We start from the raw sequence: 21145 nt of genomic DNA on the forward strand, positions 1-21145 counted from the left end.
TAACAGATTTTTGTTTTTTTGATTTGGGACGTTTCCCTTTTAAATTGGATTTGGGACGTTTCCCCTTTAAATTGGTGCGGTCTGGGGCCTCTGACATCCTGACGCTCGGTATGTAGCACGTAGGAAGCGACTGCACATGCTCAGATCGCTGTTCCTTTACCGATGGCCGTTTTCTTGACTGCGCATGCGCAGCATCTCGCGCATGCGCAAACGATACTTCCGGTTCTGCGCACTGCTCGCGCAACTGTGCTAGCGTGATACCTTTAGCAAGATGGCCGCCGACCTCGACCCAGCCCTCTCTCAGGCCCGGGATTTCGGCCTCTGGGAATTCGGGCTCCGGGATCCCAGCCACGAGGTGAGTACTGCCGCTTTTCTTACCTTTACTTGCCGATTGGATTGCGTTTTCTTCACAGTATTTGGAGAATTTGTCCAGGACTGCCTGGTAATCGTACCTTTGCTGCCTCCTGAAGAACCTGAACCTTGTGAATATTTCTCTTGCCCTTGCACCGGCGATGGTGAGGAGAAATTCAATTTTTTCGCTATCATCCAGGTCTTGGAGTTCAGCTGCCACCAGGAACAATTCGAACACTTGCCGGAATCGCCGCCAGTTTTCGCGGAGATCGCCGTAGCACTGGAGCGGCTGTGGAACCGGGAGCTCTATCATTTTGCCTGGGCACTGCTGGTTGTCTGTGTACACTGAGGTATGCCGGCAGGTATCGATCCACTCCTGTACCATGTGGTGTTGGGTGCTCTGGTGCACAGATGAGCCAACACAGTTGTATGTGGTACAACTCTATTTTATTTTAACTCTTATAATACAGTTCGTTCTGGATACTCTGCACGTGCTGTCTCCCTGAGTGTGTCTGGTAGCAGGTCTGTCCTGGTCTTCCTCTCCAGCTAATACTGACCACCGGGGGTCGTGTGTGTGCTTTTATATCTTTCTGTCATTGGTTGTGGTGTTGTGTGTCCTGATTTGTCTGTTGGTGTGTCTATCATGATGTGTGTGTTTGAATATCATGACAGTTTGCGATTGTGTACTTTTCTATTTGGCTTGGCAATCTCTGACAGCACATGAGCAACAGAGTTAGTGGAATTCCCCACTCTGAAAGGCGCCTCTTTGCACTGCCAGTCTTTTCATCTATTCAGCTCCACATATAGCTCCGTGTGTTTTTTTCTGGCTGTTCACGCCAACGGGATCTTCCGGTCCCGCTGACAGCGCACAACTGCTGCAGGTTTCCTGGCGGCATGAGGTCGATTCAAGGAGAAATCCCATTGATAGTGGCCCTGGGGTGGCCAGAGAATCTTGTCCTTTCCTTTTACAATATATTTTTTGCCCTCACCCCCATTCACACTCTTCACTTGTTACTTCAGTGGAGTGGACCAGTTTGAGATAATCCAGTTGACATTTTCTCTTTCCCAGCACCACTTTTTAAACCTACTTTGGGCGCGAACCGTATCTCTCCCTCGCAGGGCGAGAGCCTTATGGCTTATTTACATACCCGGTCGCTGGATTCTCCTGATGCCTGGGGCTCACTGATCGCGCCAGGATGTGGACCAGTGATGGCACCTGGGGGGTTCTCCCAGGTTTTTGGAGATGGTCGGGAACAGGGCGGGTTGACACCCTTGCACCCCTCCTCTCACCTGGACACCTTGGCACTGAGAGGGGCACTTCCAGGGTGCCAGGCTGGCAGTGCCAGTGTGCCCAGGTGCCAGGTTAGCACTGCCAGGGGTCAGGCTTGGGGCGACCTTGCCAGGTTGAGGAGGGTACCTGGGGGCCTCCCCAAGGTTTTGGGGTTGAGGGGGGTAGGTCAAAAAAGCTTGGGGAGGGAGAATGGAAAGGTTGGGGCTGCCGTACAAAATGGCGCCCGATCTGCAATCTGCTGAAGCTCGCCAGCAGGAAATCCCTCTAAGTGCTGCCTCGGTGGAGAGAATCTTCCCGAGGCCAAAAAATACCCGGCAAAGTGGGATGTATCTCGGCGTGACAGCTGCCGAGTAAAACCTCGCCAAACGCGCCATTCAACAGACTTTGACTTGAGTCCACTGAATCACGGCCAGTCTTCTTGTTCAGGAATCCACTTGGAGAATAAATGGGGAAAAAACCTAGCATGTTTCAGAGGGGAAATAGCAGTAGAAAAAATCACTTGGAGTTTGCAAATCGAGTTAATTGTTTCCTTATCATTGCTGATACATAAAAATGTACAAATGAAAGAAAAGTTTACACACAGCAGTTCTTTAAAAATGCTCTGGTAAGGAATTCCAATTAACCTTTACTTTGTTCTGGAGATGTAAAGGGCTTGACACTATACGTCTATACAACTAAACAAAATGAATGATTTATCATGCCACAGACTGCATATTAAATCTCCAGTTATCAGCCATGCCTTTGAATAAGACAGCAACTTCATCAAAAGTGGTTGGTTATCTTTCTTCCTTTACTACCATATAAATCATATATCATCATTGTGCAACCACAAATATAAGTTATGTAGGTGATTACTATGATGAAAGTGGTCCATGGTTTTTCTTCCTCCATAAGTAGAGAATATTTACTGGATATAATGCTGCCCCGCCAGCAGGTTTAGAGGTGAAGTGACCATGTCAAATCCAACGGGCAGCGTGCCCTCGCTTACCCGCCCAACCCTGCCCCCGCTGCAAAACTAGCAGTGGCTGGTGGGTGTCGGGCAGCCCGACCATCCATGGACCAATTGGGCCCATAAGTGGATAGCCAGCAGCAGGAGAGACCAACACCAAGGGTCCAGTCCAGCTGCTTTCCTGGTGTGGGCTGGTGCCGAGCAGGGCACTGGGCCCAATGAAGGGCCAACAAGATGTAACCCCACCAGGTTTTGTGCTGTACACTGGCCTCTCTACCCCAGCCGCCATTCTCCTCAACCTTCTCGCCTTCCAGAGAAAAGCTGATCATTGGCATCTTGAAGATCCACTTCCATTGCCTTAACCAATCCAATTGTGCCTTCAGATATGAGCCAGCCAGAGTGCCTCATATTGGCCTAGAAGTGGGTGTGGGGAGTTGGGAAACTTTCCAATTCACCCCACCTGCCTTGGAAGGATGTCCCTTGGAAGGCAGCACGGTAGCATTGTGGATAGCACAATTGCTTCACAGCTCCAGAGTCCCAGGTTCGATTCCGGCTTGGGTCACCGTCTGTGCGGAGTCTGCACATCCTCCCCGTGTGTGCGTGGGTTTCCTCCGGGTGCTCCGGTTTCCTCCCACAGTCCAAAGATGTGAGGGTTAGGTGGATTGGCCATGCTAAATTGCCCATAGTGTCCAAAATTGCCCTTAGTGTTGGGTTGGGTTGCTGGGTTATGGGGATAGGGTGGAGGTGTTGACCTTGGGTAGGGTGCTCTTTCCAAGAGCCGGTGCAGACTCGATGGGCCGAATGGCCTCCTTCTGCACTGTAAATTCTATGATATGAAGTCAGGGGCCGGGATTCACCGATATCACGGCCAAGTGTTGACGGCGGCGTCAAAACCGGCGCGAGCGGCACCGGCGTCAATGGGCCTCCAGGCCCAGGAATTCTCTTTTTCAGGGGCTAGAATGGCGGCGGAGTGCTGTTCGCTGCTCCGGCGCCAAAATCCGGCCCTACACGGCCGACGCGGGTCCGCGCATGCGCGCTACGGCTGGCGCGGGTCTGCGCATGTGCGACACGGCCGTCTCCGCACCGGCGCATGCGCGTGGTTGCCGTCTCCGCGCCGGCCCTCAGGCAACAAGGAGTCCTATAGGGGCCCGGCGTGGAGGAACATAACCCCCCCCACGGAATGAGCGCGCCCGCCGATCGGTAGCCCCCGATCGTGGGCCTGGCCACCATGGAGGCCCCCCCGGAGTCGGATCCCCCCTCACCAGGACGGCCCCCGCAGCCAGACTGCCAAGGTCCCGCCGGGTGGGACCATATGTAAACCACACCGGCAGGCACTCGGCCTGTCGAGCGCGGAGAATCGCTGTGGGGGCCACTTTCAACGGCCCCCAACCGGCGCCGTGCCGACCGCGCGGGGCGATTGGCGGCGATTCTCCAGTCGCCGGAGAAGCGGCGGACCGGCATCGGAGCAGCGTGGCGGGATTCTCGCACCCCACCGCCGATTCTCCGACCCGGCACGGGCTCGCAGAATCCAGGCCAGGATCTTCATTGTTGAGGGCCGAGTGTGAACTGGAGTCGGGCCAGCTGAACCAGGAAAGTGGGTGAACGCAGCCACTGGCTGTTTAAAAGGCCCGCCAGTGCAACAGAAAATCCAAGGCCTTTATTGTCGGGGCCCACCGATCTGCGGGCGGGCCTGTGCCGTGGGGGCACTCTTTCCCTCCGCGCCAGCCTGTGTAAGGCTCCGCGATGGCCGGCGCGGAGAAGAAACCCCCTGCGCATGCGCAGGAAACACGCCAGTGGTTCTGCACATGCGCAGAACACGCTGGCGCTCCTGAGCATGCGCCAACTCGCGCTGGCCGGAGGAGTCCCTTCGGCGCCGGTTGGCGCGGCACCAACTACTCCAGCGCCGGCCTAGCCCCCGGAAGTGCAGAGGATTCCGCATCGTCCGGGCGGCCCGACGCCGGAGTGGTTGACCCCACTATTTGGTGCCGGTACGGCCCACACCGCCGGTTGCGGGAGAATCCCGCCTCTGGTTTCCAATGATCAGGAGATATTGGCCCAATGTTGGTTTAAGGAATTAAAGACTCAACAAACGTCAGGGCTGCATGGTGGAACAGTGGTTAGCACTGCTGTCTCACAGATCCAGGGTCCTGAGTTCAATTCCGGCCTCGGGTGACTGTGTGGAGTTTGCACTTTCTTCCGGTGTCTGCGTGGGTTTCCTCCAGGAGCTCCGGTTTCCTCCCACAGTCCAAGGTGTGCAGGTTAGGTGGACTGGCCATGATAAATTGCCCCTTCGTGTCAAAACAAAAAGGTTAGGTGGGGTTACAGGGATAGGGTGGAGGCGTAGGCTTAAGTAGGGTGCTCTTTCCAAGCGCCAGTGCAGACTCGATTTGCCGAATGGCCTCCTTCTGCACTGTAAATTCGATGATTGTATGAAAAGAGCTATACTCAAATACACAGTATCCTCTTATGGACTGACTTTATTCTTTTCTGGATGAGGTAAGACCGGAGGAAAAGGGAGAAAGCAAAAGGAAAAATGAATTGACCGAAGCCAATAAAATTGCACTGTTAAATGTTATCCAATTAAGCTACCTGCTAACAGTCTAGGATTTGGAAGTTACCTGCTGTTACTATTATAAAGCTATTGGCACTGTTGGTTGCCTGATGTGAGTGTCATTAAGCTATTGGCACTGTAGGCTATCTGATGTGATTGTTATGTAACTATTGTTCCTGAAAACCTCCTGTTGTGATTATTACAAAGGCGAGAACATTTCTCATTGACTTTGCTCTTAGTAAGCTGGAACATTTTATAAGAAAAGGTTGTTATTCCCAGGGTGGGGGGAATCTGGAATTCACTGCCTGAAAGTGTGGTAGAGGGTAGGGACCCTCACAACATTTAAGAAGCATTTAGATATGTGTTTGAAATGCCATAGCATACAGGGCTACTGGCCAAGTGCTAGATAATGGAATCAGAATAGATATTTGACTCTATGAGTGCTGTTTAGTAGAGATCCTGAATTATTGACACTGGGATGCTTTGGGAGCACAGGAGATTCAGTGTGAGATAAGTCAAAACGTCCAGCATGACTTTGAAGGAGCCCCAAAGTTTTAAACACAGGACACATTTGGGAAAAGGTAACTCAGTAGCACTGGTGAGAAAGATTATGGGAATAATTGGAGTGAAGTGCTCATAGCTGGGAGAATTGTGAAAGAAAATCTCACGAGCTAAGAGCATTGAGGCCGATCTAAAATCAGAAATCCGTGAGAATGCGGGCCAGAGTCTTGGGAGCATCATGGAAGTGCTTGACTTGGGATTGGGGCAGAACAAAAGACTAATAGTCTGAGGAGAAGGAGATTCTGGCCTGAAGCAAAACTGGATAGGTAATGTTATGGTGCGTCGAGTCTGGATGAAGGTAAATTAATGGGTTTGAAACTTCCACTAGAACCATTAAAATGTAAATCAGGCAATTTTCATAATAGACAGTCGGCAAACAACATCACCTTTGCCATCCTAAACGGTCACATACATTTCTCTTTTGAAATGTTTCATCAGAATTGTGTCACAAAGAGTAACATTTGAATATTGTGTGCAGATGGATGTTATTTTTGAAAATATTTCTTGGAATATTATAGTACTCTGTAAAGAAGGCTGTTTGGCTATTTGTGTACCAACATGATTTAATTAAACTGGGAGATGTTTAATAGGGACAATTTGTTTGGGAGAGTTCAGAGATAAAAAGGGTAAAGGTGCAAGCTGCATGCATTCATAATGAGAGGCTATGATGAAGTGGATTTACAAGTAAACAGGTTGGGTCTATAAATTTGCATTAGTAGATAGGGGCTTGGCTTTTCAGCTGTTAAGTTCAAGGGACTGTGACAACTTACAAAGGTTTCATAAGTAAACAAGACAATGGTTATTACATTTTATTTGATCCAAAACTGGAGGCAATCGGAAAATATTAAAGAATTTTATATTTTGGAAAAGTTGACGTCAAAGAGATGCTGAGGACAATGGAATCATAGATAATGGGGGGAAAAGATATTTAAGGAAAGATGTTGAGCCGAGTTGTGGTAGCTGTGTGGGGGAGATGTCCTGAGACCAGGGGCGGGATTCTCTGAGCCCCGCGCCGGGCCAGAGAATCGCCGCAACCGCGCCACGCTGCCCCGACGCCAGCATGCGATTCTCCGAGGAGTGGAGGGTCGGGGGCGGCCTTGGGGGGGATGGTAGGAAGGGGGCTCCTTCACCGGGGGGGGGCCTCCGATGGGGTATGGCCCGCGATCGGGGCCCACCGATTGGCGGGCCGGCCTATCCAGCCCCAGCCCTATTTTGAAATGCGGCCGGGCCCTGAACTCCCACGCCATGTTGCGTCAGGGCCGGCACATTGAGGAAGTCCCCCGCGCATGCGTGGGTTGGTGCGGCGCCACTGCGCATGCGCGGGTTGGCATGGCGCCACTGCGCATGCGTGGGTTGGCACAGCGCCCAGTTGGTGCCGGGAAGGGGGGCTGGAGCGGCGTGAACAACTCCAGCGCCGTGCTGGCACCCTGTGGGGGCCAGAATCGGTGGTGCCCGCGCCCGTTTCGCGCCATCGTGAAACGCAACGGCGTTCACGACGGCACAGACACTCTGCCTCCATTTCGGAGAATCCTGCCCCAGTTCTTTGCTGAGAGACGGTGTGGAATCTGACATAGCCATCCAGTCCAACCAGAACAGTCTTCATTTCAGAAAGCCGCTGTGTTTCTGAATTTTCTTGGATTTCCACAGTAGAGTGGAAGTGTTTGAGGAGTCGTGTGGCAAACCTTTACTAAAGTGACAGACATTTTTGCCTTGGATAACATTACTTGATTTTTATAGTTAAAAATCTCTCTGGGATTGTTGCCAAGTAGTTTACCTGTGTTCTGACCAAATAGATTTTTAGGGGGATGTTTTGTAAGACTGTTTTAGCTGTGTAGCTTTAATTCCATATGCTTAAGGTTTATTACTTTTTAATAAATCATTTGGTTTTTTTAATTCTAAAAGTGTTGCTGCAGTTCTACGTTTCTGGGATCAGTAGCTTTTTTTCTCATTTTCAAAATGTGAAAAAACAATTATGATCAGCAAGACAAATTTGCCTCTAGGATTTGGTTTGCTCAGCAAATAACATGGTGTGGTCGTAACAACTGGAAATATGTGCCATAAATAAGATTGTAACATGTTCCAGGTCAACAATTCAGATTTTTATAAAGCTGTTTGGTGCTTCAGCTATCTGTTTGATTTTTTTTTGAACATTCACTATAAACATAAGGATTTGAAATCATGAGTTCATATTCCTTGAGTCTACATCTGAAAAAATATAATCCTTAAGCGTCCTGCGTCTTCAAATTCTTATTTTACTCTTGCACTACAAAACTATTTGTGATAACTCGCTCTATAAATTCCTATCCTTTAGCGAGATTTATTAAAAGCTCTTCCAGTTATTATGCTATATTCTACAACTATATTGTTGAACGGGTTTATTAAATCGGTCTTATTAAGTGGTTCAGAGCCTTGTAAGATTGAACAGTCTGGTTTAGTGGTAACAAATAACAATTTATGTATGGACAAAGCATAGTCCAAATTAAGAATTAACTTCATGCTGATTCCTCCTTGATTCTCTCCATACAACTCTGTCTCCTGTTTACTGTCATGTGTCTCTTAACATCATACTGTGGATGGTGCTGTTTCCCAGTGCCCCATTCATCCTTGCTGTGCCAAACACCCTTATACTCCACAAATCGCAAAACATATATCAGCTCTGGGCGCCTGACTAAATGCAGGGAAGATCAATTTGTTCTGAGTGAATTTAACAATGAAAGTTTGATCTAAGTTGGAGTTCATGGTGAATGCTTTGCTGTGTCTATATGCTCAGCAAACAAAAGTCTGTTTAAACTGTGCACTGCAGCAAACAGCCTCCAGAGTCTATTTAAAAAGAGCTTCTGATTGTAACTGTAACATCGTTTTCTGATAAAAGCAGGGTGATTTCTCCAGCAAGATGTAGTGAGGGGATGATAGTTACATAGAAATTATGTGCGGAAAATCAATCCCAATCTTTTCCAGCAGTGTGATCTCCGGACGCATTGACAGGGGAGAATTAACCAATCATGCCTATTCTGGACAGGGATATCAGTACCGCTGTATGTAGCCTTGTTTGCATTCTGTGAAGTTGATTCCATTTGCTGCATTCTTGTCGAATATGTTATTTGAATTGAGAGTTAGATTAAGATAACTGAGTGAATCATAAGTCTAAATCCTATCAAATTTGCAATTTTGTTTGCAAATGAAAGGAAATGTGAGCTGTGAAAGGCTGTGAGATTCTGTTGCAGGTAGAGTTTGTCCTGAGTGAGAACTGGTGGACGCTGTGATATAATTGCAATGTTATTATTCTTGCTTTAGAATTGGAAGGCTATGTTTAACAAAACAAGAATTCTCTTGAGAAGTAAGATTCAATTGCATGTTAAAAAAAATCACCATCAAGTAGATACAAATTTAACAACTTACTGTCAGTAACATCACAAATCTCTTCATTTATGGTTAGGAAGCCTTACAATGTATGATGTGCTACAATTAATTGAGAGTTCTCATAATACAGCTCATATTAAAAAATACATCTTTTTTGTCAATGTGCTATTTAAGATCACCGTGGGTATCATGGTGGCACAGTGGTTAGCACTGCTGACTCACGGCTCCAGGGACCCGGGTTCAATTCTGGCCTCGGGTGACTGTGTGGAGTTTGTTCGTACTCCCCGTGTCTGCGTGGGTTCCCTCCAGGTGCTCCAGTTTCCTCCCACATTCCAAGTATGTGCAGGTTAGGTGGATTGGCCTTGATAAATTGCCCCTTAGTGTCCTAAAGGTTAGGTGGGGTTATGGGGATAGAGTGGAGGCGTGGGCTTAAGTGGGGTGCTCTTTCTGAGATCCGGTGCAGACGTGAAGGGACAAATGGCCCCCTTCTGCACTGTAATTCTGTGATTCTATGATCAAGAGTTCCAATATGCCACGGTGCGCAAGAGAACATATCCCACAAATATCCACATTCAACCACAGCTTTCTGCCGATTCGGTTTCGATGGATGTAAAATAGCAGACTGGAACTGTGACTAGAATGTGGCAAGGTGTTTGGCATTCTAATTTGTATCCACAAAATTCTGGATCCTCCTCAGCTATGTATAAACTCCAGCGAGAAGCTGGATTTCTTTGTGTTTTCAGTATGGTTAATGTGTATTCTGAAGGCACAGAAATAATGTTTATGATGGATTGTACTCATAACAATAACAGACCACTGGATGGGAGCTTTTAGGGACAAGATTTTAGAAATATAACTGAAAAAAATCACCATTGTTTCAGAAAACCAGCTTCAGACGGTTTGAAAGTGATCAGGCTGATTTCCCTGCTGCCAAGAGAGACAACATGTTTCTATCCATGAGCGTCATTTAATAATTGGCACTGGGCTAGTGAAAGAAACCCATTATGATTCAGTTTAATAAAAATCTAAACATTTTCAATGGTCTCTTACTTTTGTGAGGATACAAGGGAAAAAAGTAGGAATAGGTTTGGGCCGTTCAGCCCCTCAAGTCTGTTCCATCATATAATTAGATTGTACCTGATATGTATGTCAATTTCATTTACCTATCATTGTTTCACAGCCCTTGAGATCCTTACCAAACAAGCATTGAAGTGTTGAATGATCTATATTAAGTGTTTCAATTGACCCAATTTCCACCGCCTTTTACATAAAGAGTTCCAGATTAAGGTCTCCTTTTACGTGAATAAAGGCGTCCTGATTTCAAGTCTAAATTACCCCACTCTAATTTTAAAATTGTATCCTTTTTGTTGAGTATTCCCCCGAAATCCACTTTAGCAAGTCCCTTTCACGTTTTAACTTCCATGATTAGACCGCTGCTCACTGTGAAACCTAGAGCAGAGAAGGTCATTTTAACCTGCCAGGCGTGAAACCCATCTGTTTGGGTAGAACGGTTTTACATTATGTCTAATGTTACTTTCCATGGAGTGTAAAACCAGGGATTATAAAATCATAAGAAATAGAAGCAGCAATAGACCACTCGGCTCCTCAAGCCTGCTCTGCCATTCAATAAGATCATGGCTGAGCTGATGGTGGCCTCAACGCCACTTCTCTGCTTGTCCCCCATAACCGTTGATTCCCTTGTCAGTCAAAAATCTGTCGGACTCAGCCTTGAATATCTTCAATGATCGAACCTGCACTGTCCTCTGGGAAGAAAATTCCAAAGATTAACGACTCTCTGAATGAAGAAATTCCTCCTCCTCTTCGTCTTAAATCAGAGGCCTCTTATTTTTAAACTGTGCCCCTAGTTCTAGATTTCCCCACGAATAGACATATCTCCTCAGCATCTAACCTTTAAATCCCCTCAGATTACTATATGTTACAATAAGATCATCTCTCATCCCTTTCAACTCCAATGGGTACAGGCTCAACCTGCACAATCTTTCCTCAACAGACAGCCCCTTCATCCAGGAATCAGTCGAGCGAACTTTCTCTGAACTGTCTCCAATGCAAGTATATCCTTCCTTAAGTAAGAAGACCAAACCTTTACATAGAACCCCAGGTGGGATCTGCTCAATGCCCATACTGCTGTAGCAAGAATCTCCCACTTTTATACTCCACCCCTTGCATTGGACGCCGACATTTGCCTTCATAATTCTCTCCTGTACCTGCATGCTAACTTTTTGTGATTCATTTACGATAACGCCCAGATCCCTCTGCACTGCAGCAGTCTCTCCCAATTTAAATAATATTCTGTTTTTCTATTGTTCTTGCCAAAGTGGACAACCTATCATTTTCCCACGTTATACTCCATCTAACAATTTATTTTCCATGTCTACTTAACCAATCTATATTCCTCTGCAGACTCTTTGTATCCTCCTCAGAGCTTGCTTTCCTACTTACCTTTGTATCCTCAGCAAATTTGACTACAATGCACTCAGTCCCTTCAACCAAGTCATTAATATAGATGGTAAATAGTTAAGGCCCCAGTACAGATCGCTGTGGCACTCCTCTAGTTATAGTTGGCCAACCCTGAAAATGACCGATTTACCCCAACTCTCTATTTCCTGTGAGTTGGTCAATCTATATTAATTTATTACCCCAACACCATGATCTCTTATCGTGTGCAGTAACCTTGTATGTGCCATCTTATCAAATGCCTTTTTGAAATTATTTTTTCATTTTGTATTTTTAATTTAGAATACCCAATTCATTTTTTCCAATTAAGGGGCAATTTAGCGCGGCCAATCCACCTAGCCTACACATCTTTGGGTTGTGGGGGTGAATCCTACACAATTACGGGGAGAATGTGCAAACTCCACACGGGCAGTGACCCAGAGCCGGGATCGAACCTGGGACCTCAGCGCCGTGAGGCAGCAGTGCTACTCACTGTGCCACCGTGCTGCCCCCCTTTTCGAAATTCAAATACACTGCATGTACTAGATCCCTTTTATCCGCCCTGCTTGTACATCCCCAAAGAGCACTAATAAATTTGTCATTCATGATTTTCTTTTCACAAAACCATGTTGACTCTGTCTGATGGGATTATGATTTTTTAAATGTCCTGCTACCACCTTCTTAATAATGGATTCTAGTATTTCCCCAGTGACTGATGTTAAATTAACTGGGCTACAGTTTCCTGTATTCTAACTCCGTATTTTCTTAAACCATGGTGTTACGTTTGTAGTTCTCCAAGCCACTGCCATATTTGCAGAAAGAGAAATTTGGAGGATTATGACCAATGCATCCATTTATTTCTACAGACACTTCCTCCAAGGCCCAAGGCTGTAGATCATCAGCCTGTAGTTCCATTAATTTTCCTAGTACTTTTCATCCACTAATCATGATTTTTTTTTCATTACTCTTTCATGGTATGTGGATGACTCTGGTAAGGTCAACATTTGTTGCCCACCCACATGAAATGAATAGCTTGCCAGGCCAGTTTAGAGATTGGTTAAACGTCAATCACATTGCTGTGGATCTGGTGTAGACCAGACCAGGTTAGGATGGCAAATTTCCTTCGCTAAAGGGCATTAGTGAACCAGATGGGTTTTTAAACAGCAATTTCATGGTAACCATTTCAGAGACTTGCTTTCAATTCAATATTTATTAATTGAATTTAAATTCCACTAGCTGCTGTGAAGGGATTTGAACCCCTGTCCCCAGGCCATTAGCCGAGGCTTTGGGATTACTAGTCGAGTGGCATTGTCACGACACCGCCACCTCCGCCTAAAATTTTAACCTCCTTTCACTTCCTTTTCCCCTCCTGATTTTCTACCATTCCTGGGAAGCTTTTTGTGTCTTCAACCCTGAAGACAGATACAAATTAACCTCATCAGTTACCATTAGCAAGGTTAGGTTAAAATTATTGCTATGATCCAGAAAGTCCAAAATAGAGGTAATTAAAAAGGAAAAATTCTCCACAGTTTTGGGTTAAAGACCATGAGAAACATCTCATTTCTTTTCATTGAATGATATTTTTTATTCTGCAGATGTCACAGGAACAGTACTTGACTCAACGAAACAACATCCAGACCTCAGAAAACCAATATGTCTACAAATTCGGGATTTATGGCTGGCGAAAGCGGTGCCTTTATTTTTTTGTCCTCCTCTTGATGATTCTGCTGCTGTTGAATCTCGCTCTGACAATATGGATTCTGAAGGTCATGAATTTTACAAAAGTGAGTCGCCTTTAAGAAAGCTAATAAGAATAAACGATTTTTAAATATGCAAGGAACGTAAAGTGATTTCTCTGATGAATGGCTTATTACGTGAACCATCATAGTCGTGGGTCAAGGAAGATCCTGAATTAAAAGTTCTCATTAAAATGAAAGCAATGAAATATTTCTGTACAAACTCTCACTATGAAGAATATACTGAGATAATTTTACAAACATTTAAATTACATAGAAAGGAAAGATTTTGGGCGTGATCTAATCAAATTGCAACAGAGTCCCGTGTTGAACGCGTTTAGCCGGGTGTTTTCCGGCGCGCGCAGTGCTGAGAAAGACCATGCTCTTGAATGGGGCACTTGCAATCCGGGGCCTCAATGGGGAACGCCCCACCAAGGCTGCGCTTAATCCTGTTTCCTGTACTGAGGAGCTCCGCTCACCAAAATCCCGCAGTACAGACCACCCACCACCCGGGGCAAGGCATCCCCAGCCCTGATCCCTGGCACAGACACAATGCCAGCCTGGCATTGCCACCTGGGCACCCTGGCAGTGTCAGGCTGGCACCTCGGTGGCATTGTCGGGGTGTCAGACTGGTAGTGCCAGGGTGCCAAGTGGCACTAGCAGTGCCATGGTGCCATCCTGCCCAAAGACCTCCCAGGGGCCTACCATCCCCTGGGAGACCCCCTGAAGTGTCATTCCACCTGGTACCCGTTTGTGGGGACCAATACTAAATGGCTCTCACCGCAGATCTCTGAGGCAAAGGGATTAGATCCCAAAGCATCAGGCAGATCAGGCGAGCTGCATTTTAGAGTGAGAGTAGCTGTTCACTCTAATATGCAGATTTGCCAAATACTGATCCCGCCCCCAATGGGCGGGATCCAGATTGTGACGTCTTGCAAGATCCCATTGGATCTCACGAGGCGTGGCCAGCTGAGTAAATCCCAGAAGAGACCTCTCCCGATATCTACCAGCCGCGTTGCACCCCCATTTAGATGGGATAGGGCCAGTAGATCGCACTCATAATCTTCAATCCGATAGTCCCTCTCTGAATGAAATCATGGGCTCTGATAATGTAGATCATCTTGTTCCACGAAGTGGTGGGCTAGTCCATCAATGTGACCTCTGATACTATAATTTAAGCAATAATTGCAATTCAACCTTTGTAAAGCAATGACACTTTGGAAATGACGGTTTTGGCTTTGTATGGCTTTTAGGGAGCCACTTGATTGCCCCAACAGCCAGTCTAGTCCACTTTGATGACCTGGTTTCATTGATATAGGACTGGTGAGTTGTAGGTGAGAATATAGTGCCCTGCTCAGACCGCAACAATATTGGATAGTCCCAGATAACTCTGGCACCAGGTAGATAGTGAATCCAGGGTAGGTCCATTCTTGGTAGGGTGAAAGCTTTGTGTGGCAATTTTGTTGAGTTTTTGTCGAGCCCAGAGTATTAATCATCCTTCCTTCTGTAATAAAAAAATAAAATTTAACTTCCGGTCTCCTCTTTGCTGGAATATGGATCGTATATCCCTGATTTACATATTAGAAAGATCTACTGCATGACTCCATTGGCCATTGCAAATTAGCATTGGCTGGATTGAGAGTGAGTTGAGTTAATAAGCTTTTCCCTGCCATCTTAGGGGTACAGCTGTCTTGTTTCTGCTGAGTGGCACCAGTGAAAAATCTTTCTCTCAGTACTTTTGTGCTGGGGACCAGAAGGAAATTGAAGAATTATGGCAAGATCAAAGCAAAAGAGATGCAGCTTTACTCTTGAAGGCGGAATTAAAATATAGAAAAGGCAGAAAAGCGGAAAGCAAGCCTTTTTTTTGATGAAAATGAATGTCTACCTCTCCCTTCCTCCCACCAATGGTATTAGAGCCGCTAGAATTCACTTTCTCAGTCTCACAGACCCTCTGCCATTACCTCCTTTTAAAAAAAAAAATGTCTTCAATATTCTCTGTGACTCTGATTACCACTCCTGACTGTAGTGATCTCTGTATATCAATATACATGATCAATATATGTAATGCTCGTTCGGGCAACAGAACACAAGAGGTCTCACTATCAGGATCTATAGTAATAGTTTTCCCGGGACTTCCGGTTGTGGCTATGCGGAGCTAAGTCGCACATTCGGCAGCTCCCGCAAAAAACGGACTTTTGGGCTCTTTTCAGGGCCCCCAATGGATTTATTTTCGACGTTTCCCGCTGTGGGAAGCACAGTACTATAGCTCCCCGTCAGTATATGGCTTTTACGAGGAGCGGGGCGACTAAAAAAGTAGTGGTGGACCCGAAGAAGGTGCGACGGAAGAAGAACAAAATGGCGGCGGGCGGGGACCAGGCAACGTGGCTGCAGTGGGCGCAGGAGCAACAGGAGATTATCCAGCGCTGCTTTAGGGTCATTAAAGCGGATCTGCTTGAGCCGATGAAGGCTTCTATCGATAAGTTGCTGGAGATACAGACGGCCCAGGGGGTAGCGATCCGTGAGGCCCGACAAAGGATCTCCGACAACGACGACGAGATCCTAGGCCTTGCGGTAAAAGTGGAGGCGCACGAGGCGCTCCACAAGAAATGGCAGGAACGGTTTGAGGAGATGGAGAATCGGTCAAGGCGGAAGAATCTGCGGATTCTGGGCCTCCCGGAGGGGCTGGAGGGGCCGGACGTGGGGGCCTATGTGGTCACCATGTTGAAGTCGTTGATGGAAGCGGGGTCCTTCCAGGGGCCCCTGGAGCTGGAGCATAGAGTGCTGGCGAGGAGGCCCAAGACTAACGAGCCTCTGCGGGCGGTGCTGGTGCGGTTCCATCGGTTCGCCGATCGGGAGTGTGTGCTCAGGTGGGCCAAGAAGGAGAGGAGCAGCAGGTGGGAGAACGCGGAGGTTCGAATATACCAGGACTGGAGTGCGGAGGTGGCGAAGAGGAGGGCCGGGTACAATCGAGCGAAGGCGGTGCTGTACAGGAAGGGGGTGAAGTTTGGCATGTTGCAGCCGGCGCGACTGTGGGTCACCTACAAGGACCGGCACCATTATTTTGAGCCTCCAGAGGAGGACTGGACCTTTGTTCAGGCTGAGACGTTGGACACAGATTGAGGGTCGGGATGGGCGTTTGGGGATTGCGGTTGATATGTTACTTTTTGAGGGGGGTCCTTTGCTCTTGTTTTTTTTCTTTCGGGTTCGGTGAGGGTGGTTAGGGCGGGTTGGGCACTGTTTTGGTTGGGTTGGTCGGGGGCCTCTTGGAGGGGGTTAAGCAAATGGAACAGGGGTGGATGGCCGGCAGTGTGATGGGGCCCCGCGGGGGAGGAGGAGGCCCGAGTCGGGGGTCAGGGGACTGGGCCTGTAAAAAGAGCTGCGCAGAGGTGGCGGGGCCGGGTAGGTGGAAAGCGCGGGCTTTTTCCCGCGCTGAAGATTGGAGGGGCCGGGGTCGGGAAGCGAGGGTTGTTTCCCGTGCTTGGGATGGAAGGGGGAGGTGGAGAGCCTGCGGATGGGGAATAGAAGAGGAGAGTGTTTCACACAATGGGAGGAGTCGAAGGAGAGGCGGGAGTGGCCGGGGTCAGCTGACTTGCGGAAGTGCAACGGGGGGAGTAAAGCAGCTAGGAGGGGTCCTAGCCGGGGCGGGAGGGGGGGGAGGGGGAAATCGAGTTGCTGCTGCTATGGTCAAGGGGGAGCTGGAGCGAGTGGGGGGGGGGTCAAGACGGGGGTCTGCCGCCGTGGGGAATGGGCTGGGCGAGAGGTGCGGGCGCGTGGCTGGCCGAGGAGGGTTTATGGCTAGTCGGCGGGGAGGGGGGTGGGTAGCCCCCTGATCCGGCTGATAACCTGGAATGTAAGGGGACTGAACGGGCCGGTCAAGCAGGCCCGGGTGTTCGCGCACCTGAAGGGGCTGAAGGCGGATGTGGTCATGCTCCAGGAGGCACACCTGAAGGTGGCAGACCAGGTAAGATTGAGGAAAGGGTGGGTAGGTCAGGTGTTTCATTCGCGACTGGATGCCAAAAATCGAGGGGTGGCGATCTTGGTGGAAAAGAAGGTATCGTTCGAGGCATCGAGCATTGTGGCAGACAATGGCGGTAGGTACGTAATGGTTAGTGGTAAGCTGCAAGGAGAGAGGGTGGTACTGGCCAATGTGTATGCCCCGAACTGGGACGATGCGGGTTTTATGCGGCGCCTGTTGGGTTGGATCCCAGATATGGAAGTGGGGGGCCTGATAATGGGGGGAGACTTTAACACGGTGTTGGATCCGGCACTGGATCGCTCCAGGTCTAGGACGGGTAGGAAGCGGGCGGCAGCTAAGGCGCTGAGTGGGTTTCTGGACCAGATGGGAGGGCTGGACCCTTGGAGATTTGCAAGGCCGGGGGCTAGGGAATTTTCATTCTTCTCATATGTCCATAAGGCTTATTCCCGGATCGACTTTTTTATTTTGAGCAGGGCGCTGATAGCGAGAGTAGAGGATATCGAGTACTCGGCGATAGCCATTTCGGATCACGTCCCGCGTTGGGTGGACTTAGAGCTGGGGGAGGAGAGGGACCAGCGCCTGTTGTGGCGTTTGGAGGTGGGGCTGTTGGCGGACAAGGAGGTGAGTGAGCGGGTCCGAGGAAGCATAGAGAGGTACCTGGAGGCCACCGGGAGGTCTGAGTGAGGATGGTATGGGAGGCACTGAAGTTGGTGGTTAGGGGAGAGCTGATCTCCATTAGGGCCCACAAGGAGAGGAGGGAGCAGAGGGAGAGGGAGAGGCTGGTGGGGGAGATGGTGAGGGTAGACAGGAGGTATGCGGAGGTGCCTGAGGAAGGACAGTTGAGGAAGAGGCGCAGCCTCCAGGCCGATTTATGAGTATGGAGAAAAGGCAAGCTGGATGCTGGCGCATCAGCTCCGGATGCGGGACGCAGCTAGGGAGATCGGGGGAGTTAAGGACAGGGGAGGGAGTGTGGTGCGGAGTGGGGTTGGCATCAATGGGGTCTTCAGGGACTTTTATGAGGAATTGTAACGGTCCGAGCCCCCACTGGAGGAGGGAGGGATGAGCCGCTTTCTGGACCAATTGAGGTTTCCGAAGGTGGAGGAGGGACTGGTGGCGGGATTGGGGGCCCGATTGGGCTGGAGGAGCTGACCAAAGAGATAGGGAGCATGCAGGCGGGGAAGGCACCGGGGCCGGACTGTTCCCCGGTCGAATTTTATTAAAAAATATGGACCTGTTGGGCCCGTTGCTAGTTAGGTCCTTTAGTTAGGGCTGGTTTAGCACACTGGGCTAAATCCCTGGCTTTTAAAGCAGACCAAGGCAGGCCAGCAGCACGGTTCAATTCCCGTACCAGCCTCCCCGAACAGGCGCTGGAATGTGGCGACTAGGGGCTTTTCACAGTAACTTCATTTGAAGCCTACTTGTGACAATAAGCTATTTTCATTTCATTTCATTTCATTTCATTAATGAGGCAAGGGAGGGGGGGCTTTACCCCCCGACGATGTCCCGGGCACTGATCTCCTTGATCCTGAAGCGGTACAAGGATCCCCTGCAGTGTGGGTCTCACAGGCCGATTTCGCTGCTAAACGTAGATGCCAAGGTGCTGGCAAAGGTCTTAGCCACGAGGATTGAGGATTGTGTGCTGCAGGTCATCAACGAAGACCAGACAGGGTTTGTGAGGCAGTTGAACGCGAATGTGCGGAGGCTTCTGAACGTTATCATGATGCCGGCGAGGGAGGGGGAGGCGGAGATAGTGGTGGCGATGGACGCTGAGAAAGCCTTCGATAGGGTAGAGTGGGGGTACCTGTGGGAGGTGCTGAAGAGGTTTGGGGAGGGGTTTGTCAGGTGGGTCAGGCTGTTGCATGAGGTCCCGATGGCGAGTGTGGCCACGAACAGGAGGAGGTCGGAGTACTTTCGGTTGCACCGAGGGACGAGGTGTCCCCTGTCCCCCCTGCTCTTCGCACTGGCGATTGATCCCCTGGCTATGGCACTGAGGGACTCGAGGAACTGGAGGGGGTTGGTGCGGGGTGGGGAAGAGCATAGGGTGTTGCTCTATGCGGACGACTTGCTGTTATATGTGGCGGATCCGGTGGGGGGAATGCCGGAGGTAATGAGGATCCTCAGGGAATTCGAGGATTTCTCGGGGTACAAGCTCAACATGGGGAAGAGCGAGCTGTTCATGGTTCACCCAGGGGACCAGGAGAAGGGGATTGGCGAGCTCCCACTAAAAAGGGCGGCGAGGAGCTTCAGGTATTTGGGGATCCAGGTGGCCAGGAGCTGGGGGGCCCTGAATAGGCTTAATTTCGCAAGGCTGGTGGAGCAAATGGAGGAGGAGTTCAAGAGGTGGGACGCTTTGCCGCTGTCCTTGGCGGGTAGGGTGCAGTCAGTCAAAATGACAGTGCTCCCACGGTTTTTGGTCCTGTTCCAGTGCCTCCCCGTGTTTATCCTGAAGCCCTTTTGTAGGCGGGTCAACAGGAGCATAATGGGTTTTGTGTGGGCGCGAGCCTGGGTGAGCTGGAGGAGAAGTATGGGCACCCCCCGGGGAACACCTTCAGGTACTTACAGGTAAGGGCATTTGCCAGGCGGCAGGTGGTGGAATTCCCGCGACTGCTGCCACGCACAGTACAGGACAGGGTGCTCTCAGGGGGGTGGGTGGGAGTGGGGAAGATCTCGGAAACTTACCAGGTGATGCAGGAGGAGGAGGAAGCCTCGGTGGTGGAGGTGAAAGGTCAGTGGGAGGAGGTGTTGGGAGAGGAGATTGAGGAAGGGACGTGGGCAGATGCCCGAGGGAGGGTGAACTCTTCATCTTCGTGCGCGAGGCTCAGCCTCATACAGTTTAAGGTGCTGCACAGGGCACACATGACCGGGACAAGGATGAGCAGGTTCTTTGGGGGTGAGGACAGGTGTGTCAGGTGCTCAGGGAGCCCAGCAAATCACACCCATATGTTCTGGGCATGCCCAGCGCTGGAGGAACTTTGGAATGGCGTAACGAGGACGGTGTCGAGGGTGGTAGGATCCAGGGTCAAACCGGGCTGGGGGCTCGCAATATTTGGGGTGGCAGAGGAGCCGGGAGTGCAGGAGGCAAAAGAGGCCGGTATTCTGGCCTTTGCGTCCCTGGTAGCCCGTCGGAGGATTCTTCTTCAGTGGAAGGACGCGAGACCCCCAAGCGTGGAATCCTGGATCAACGATATGGCGTGGTTTATTAAGTTGGAGAGGGTGAAATTTGCCTTGAGAGGGTCGGTACAAGGGTTCTTGAGACGGTGGCAACCGTTCTTAGACTTCCTGGCAGAACGGTAGATATTGGTCAATGACAGCAGCAACTCGGGGGTGGGGGGGGGTGGTTTACTTTATTTATGTTTATTTACACTGGGGGATCTGAGGGGGTGTATATATTTGCTATGTTGACTCTGTGTTAAGTTGGGGGTCTTAATTTATTATTTTTGTGCAGGGGGGAGGGGGGTATGGAGGGTTGTTTTTTGACGGTTTGGATTTAACCCTGTTAGGTTCCTTTTTCATTTTGTTATTGATATTCTGTGAAAACCTTAATAAAAAAAATTTTTAAATTAAAAAAAAAAATAGTTTTCCCGCTCTTTCTAGGAGAGTGCGTATCAGGAGTGCAGAGCGAATAGACATAAGAAAGCTAGAGAGAGAAGTTATCAGTTATCAAAGCATTGTATTGTATAATTAATTAGTTATCTCCACAATTGTTTCTTTGTTTTACTAGTTGAGTATTAAGTAAAAGAACTCAATATTGATTCATATTACTCAATAAATTTATCTTTACAAGAAGACTATTGTTCATTTCACCAACTTGGTAAGGTAATATAACACTGACCTCTCTTCCTGTCTTGGCACCGGCTTTTCCTGGGTTGAACCGTAAAAGACCTTGGGATGTATTGTACTTTCAAAGCGCATTTAT

The 21145-nt window shown here is 49.0% G+C and overlaps 1 protein-coding gene across 6 annotated transcripts in view; it reads left to right on the top strand.

Annotated features, from left to right (window-relative positions):
- Positions 1 to 21145, top strand: part of sgcd (sarcoglycan, delta (dystrophin-associated glycoprotein)) — an 821304-nt gene that overhangs the window by 582131 nt on the left and 218028 nt on the right. For 5 of the 6 annotated variants that reach the window (XM_072512566.1, XM_072512567.1, XM_072512565.1 and 2 more), the window contains one exon: positions 13113 to 13301. In XM_072512566.1, coding sequence (XP_072368667.1) covers positions 13113 to 13301 — 189 coding nt within the window. Of the gene's footprint in view, positions 1 to 11081; positions 11183 to 13112; positions 13302 to 21145 lie in introns of those variants that run through there. The other variant, XM_072512568.1, reaches the window with a different exon arrangement.

Source organism: Scyliorhinus torazame, chromosome 7 (genome assembly GCF_047496885.1).
Source record: "Scyliorhinus torazame isolate Kashiwa2021f chromosome 7, sScyTor2.1, whole genome shotgun sequence".
In the NCBI taxonomy this organism is placed as follows: domain Eukaryota; kingdom Metazoa; phylum Chordata; class Chondrichthyes; order Carcharhiniformes; family Scyliorhinidae; genus Scyliorhinus; species Scyliorhinus torazame.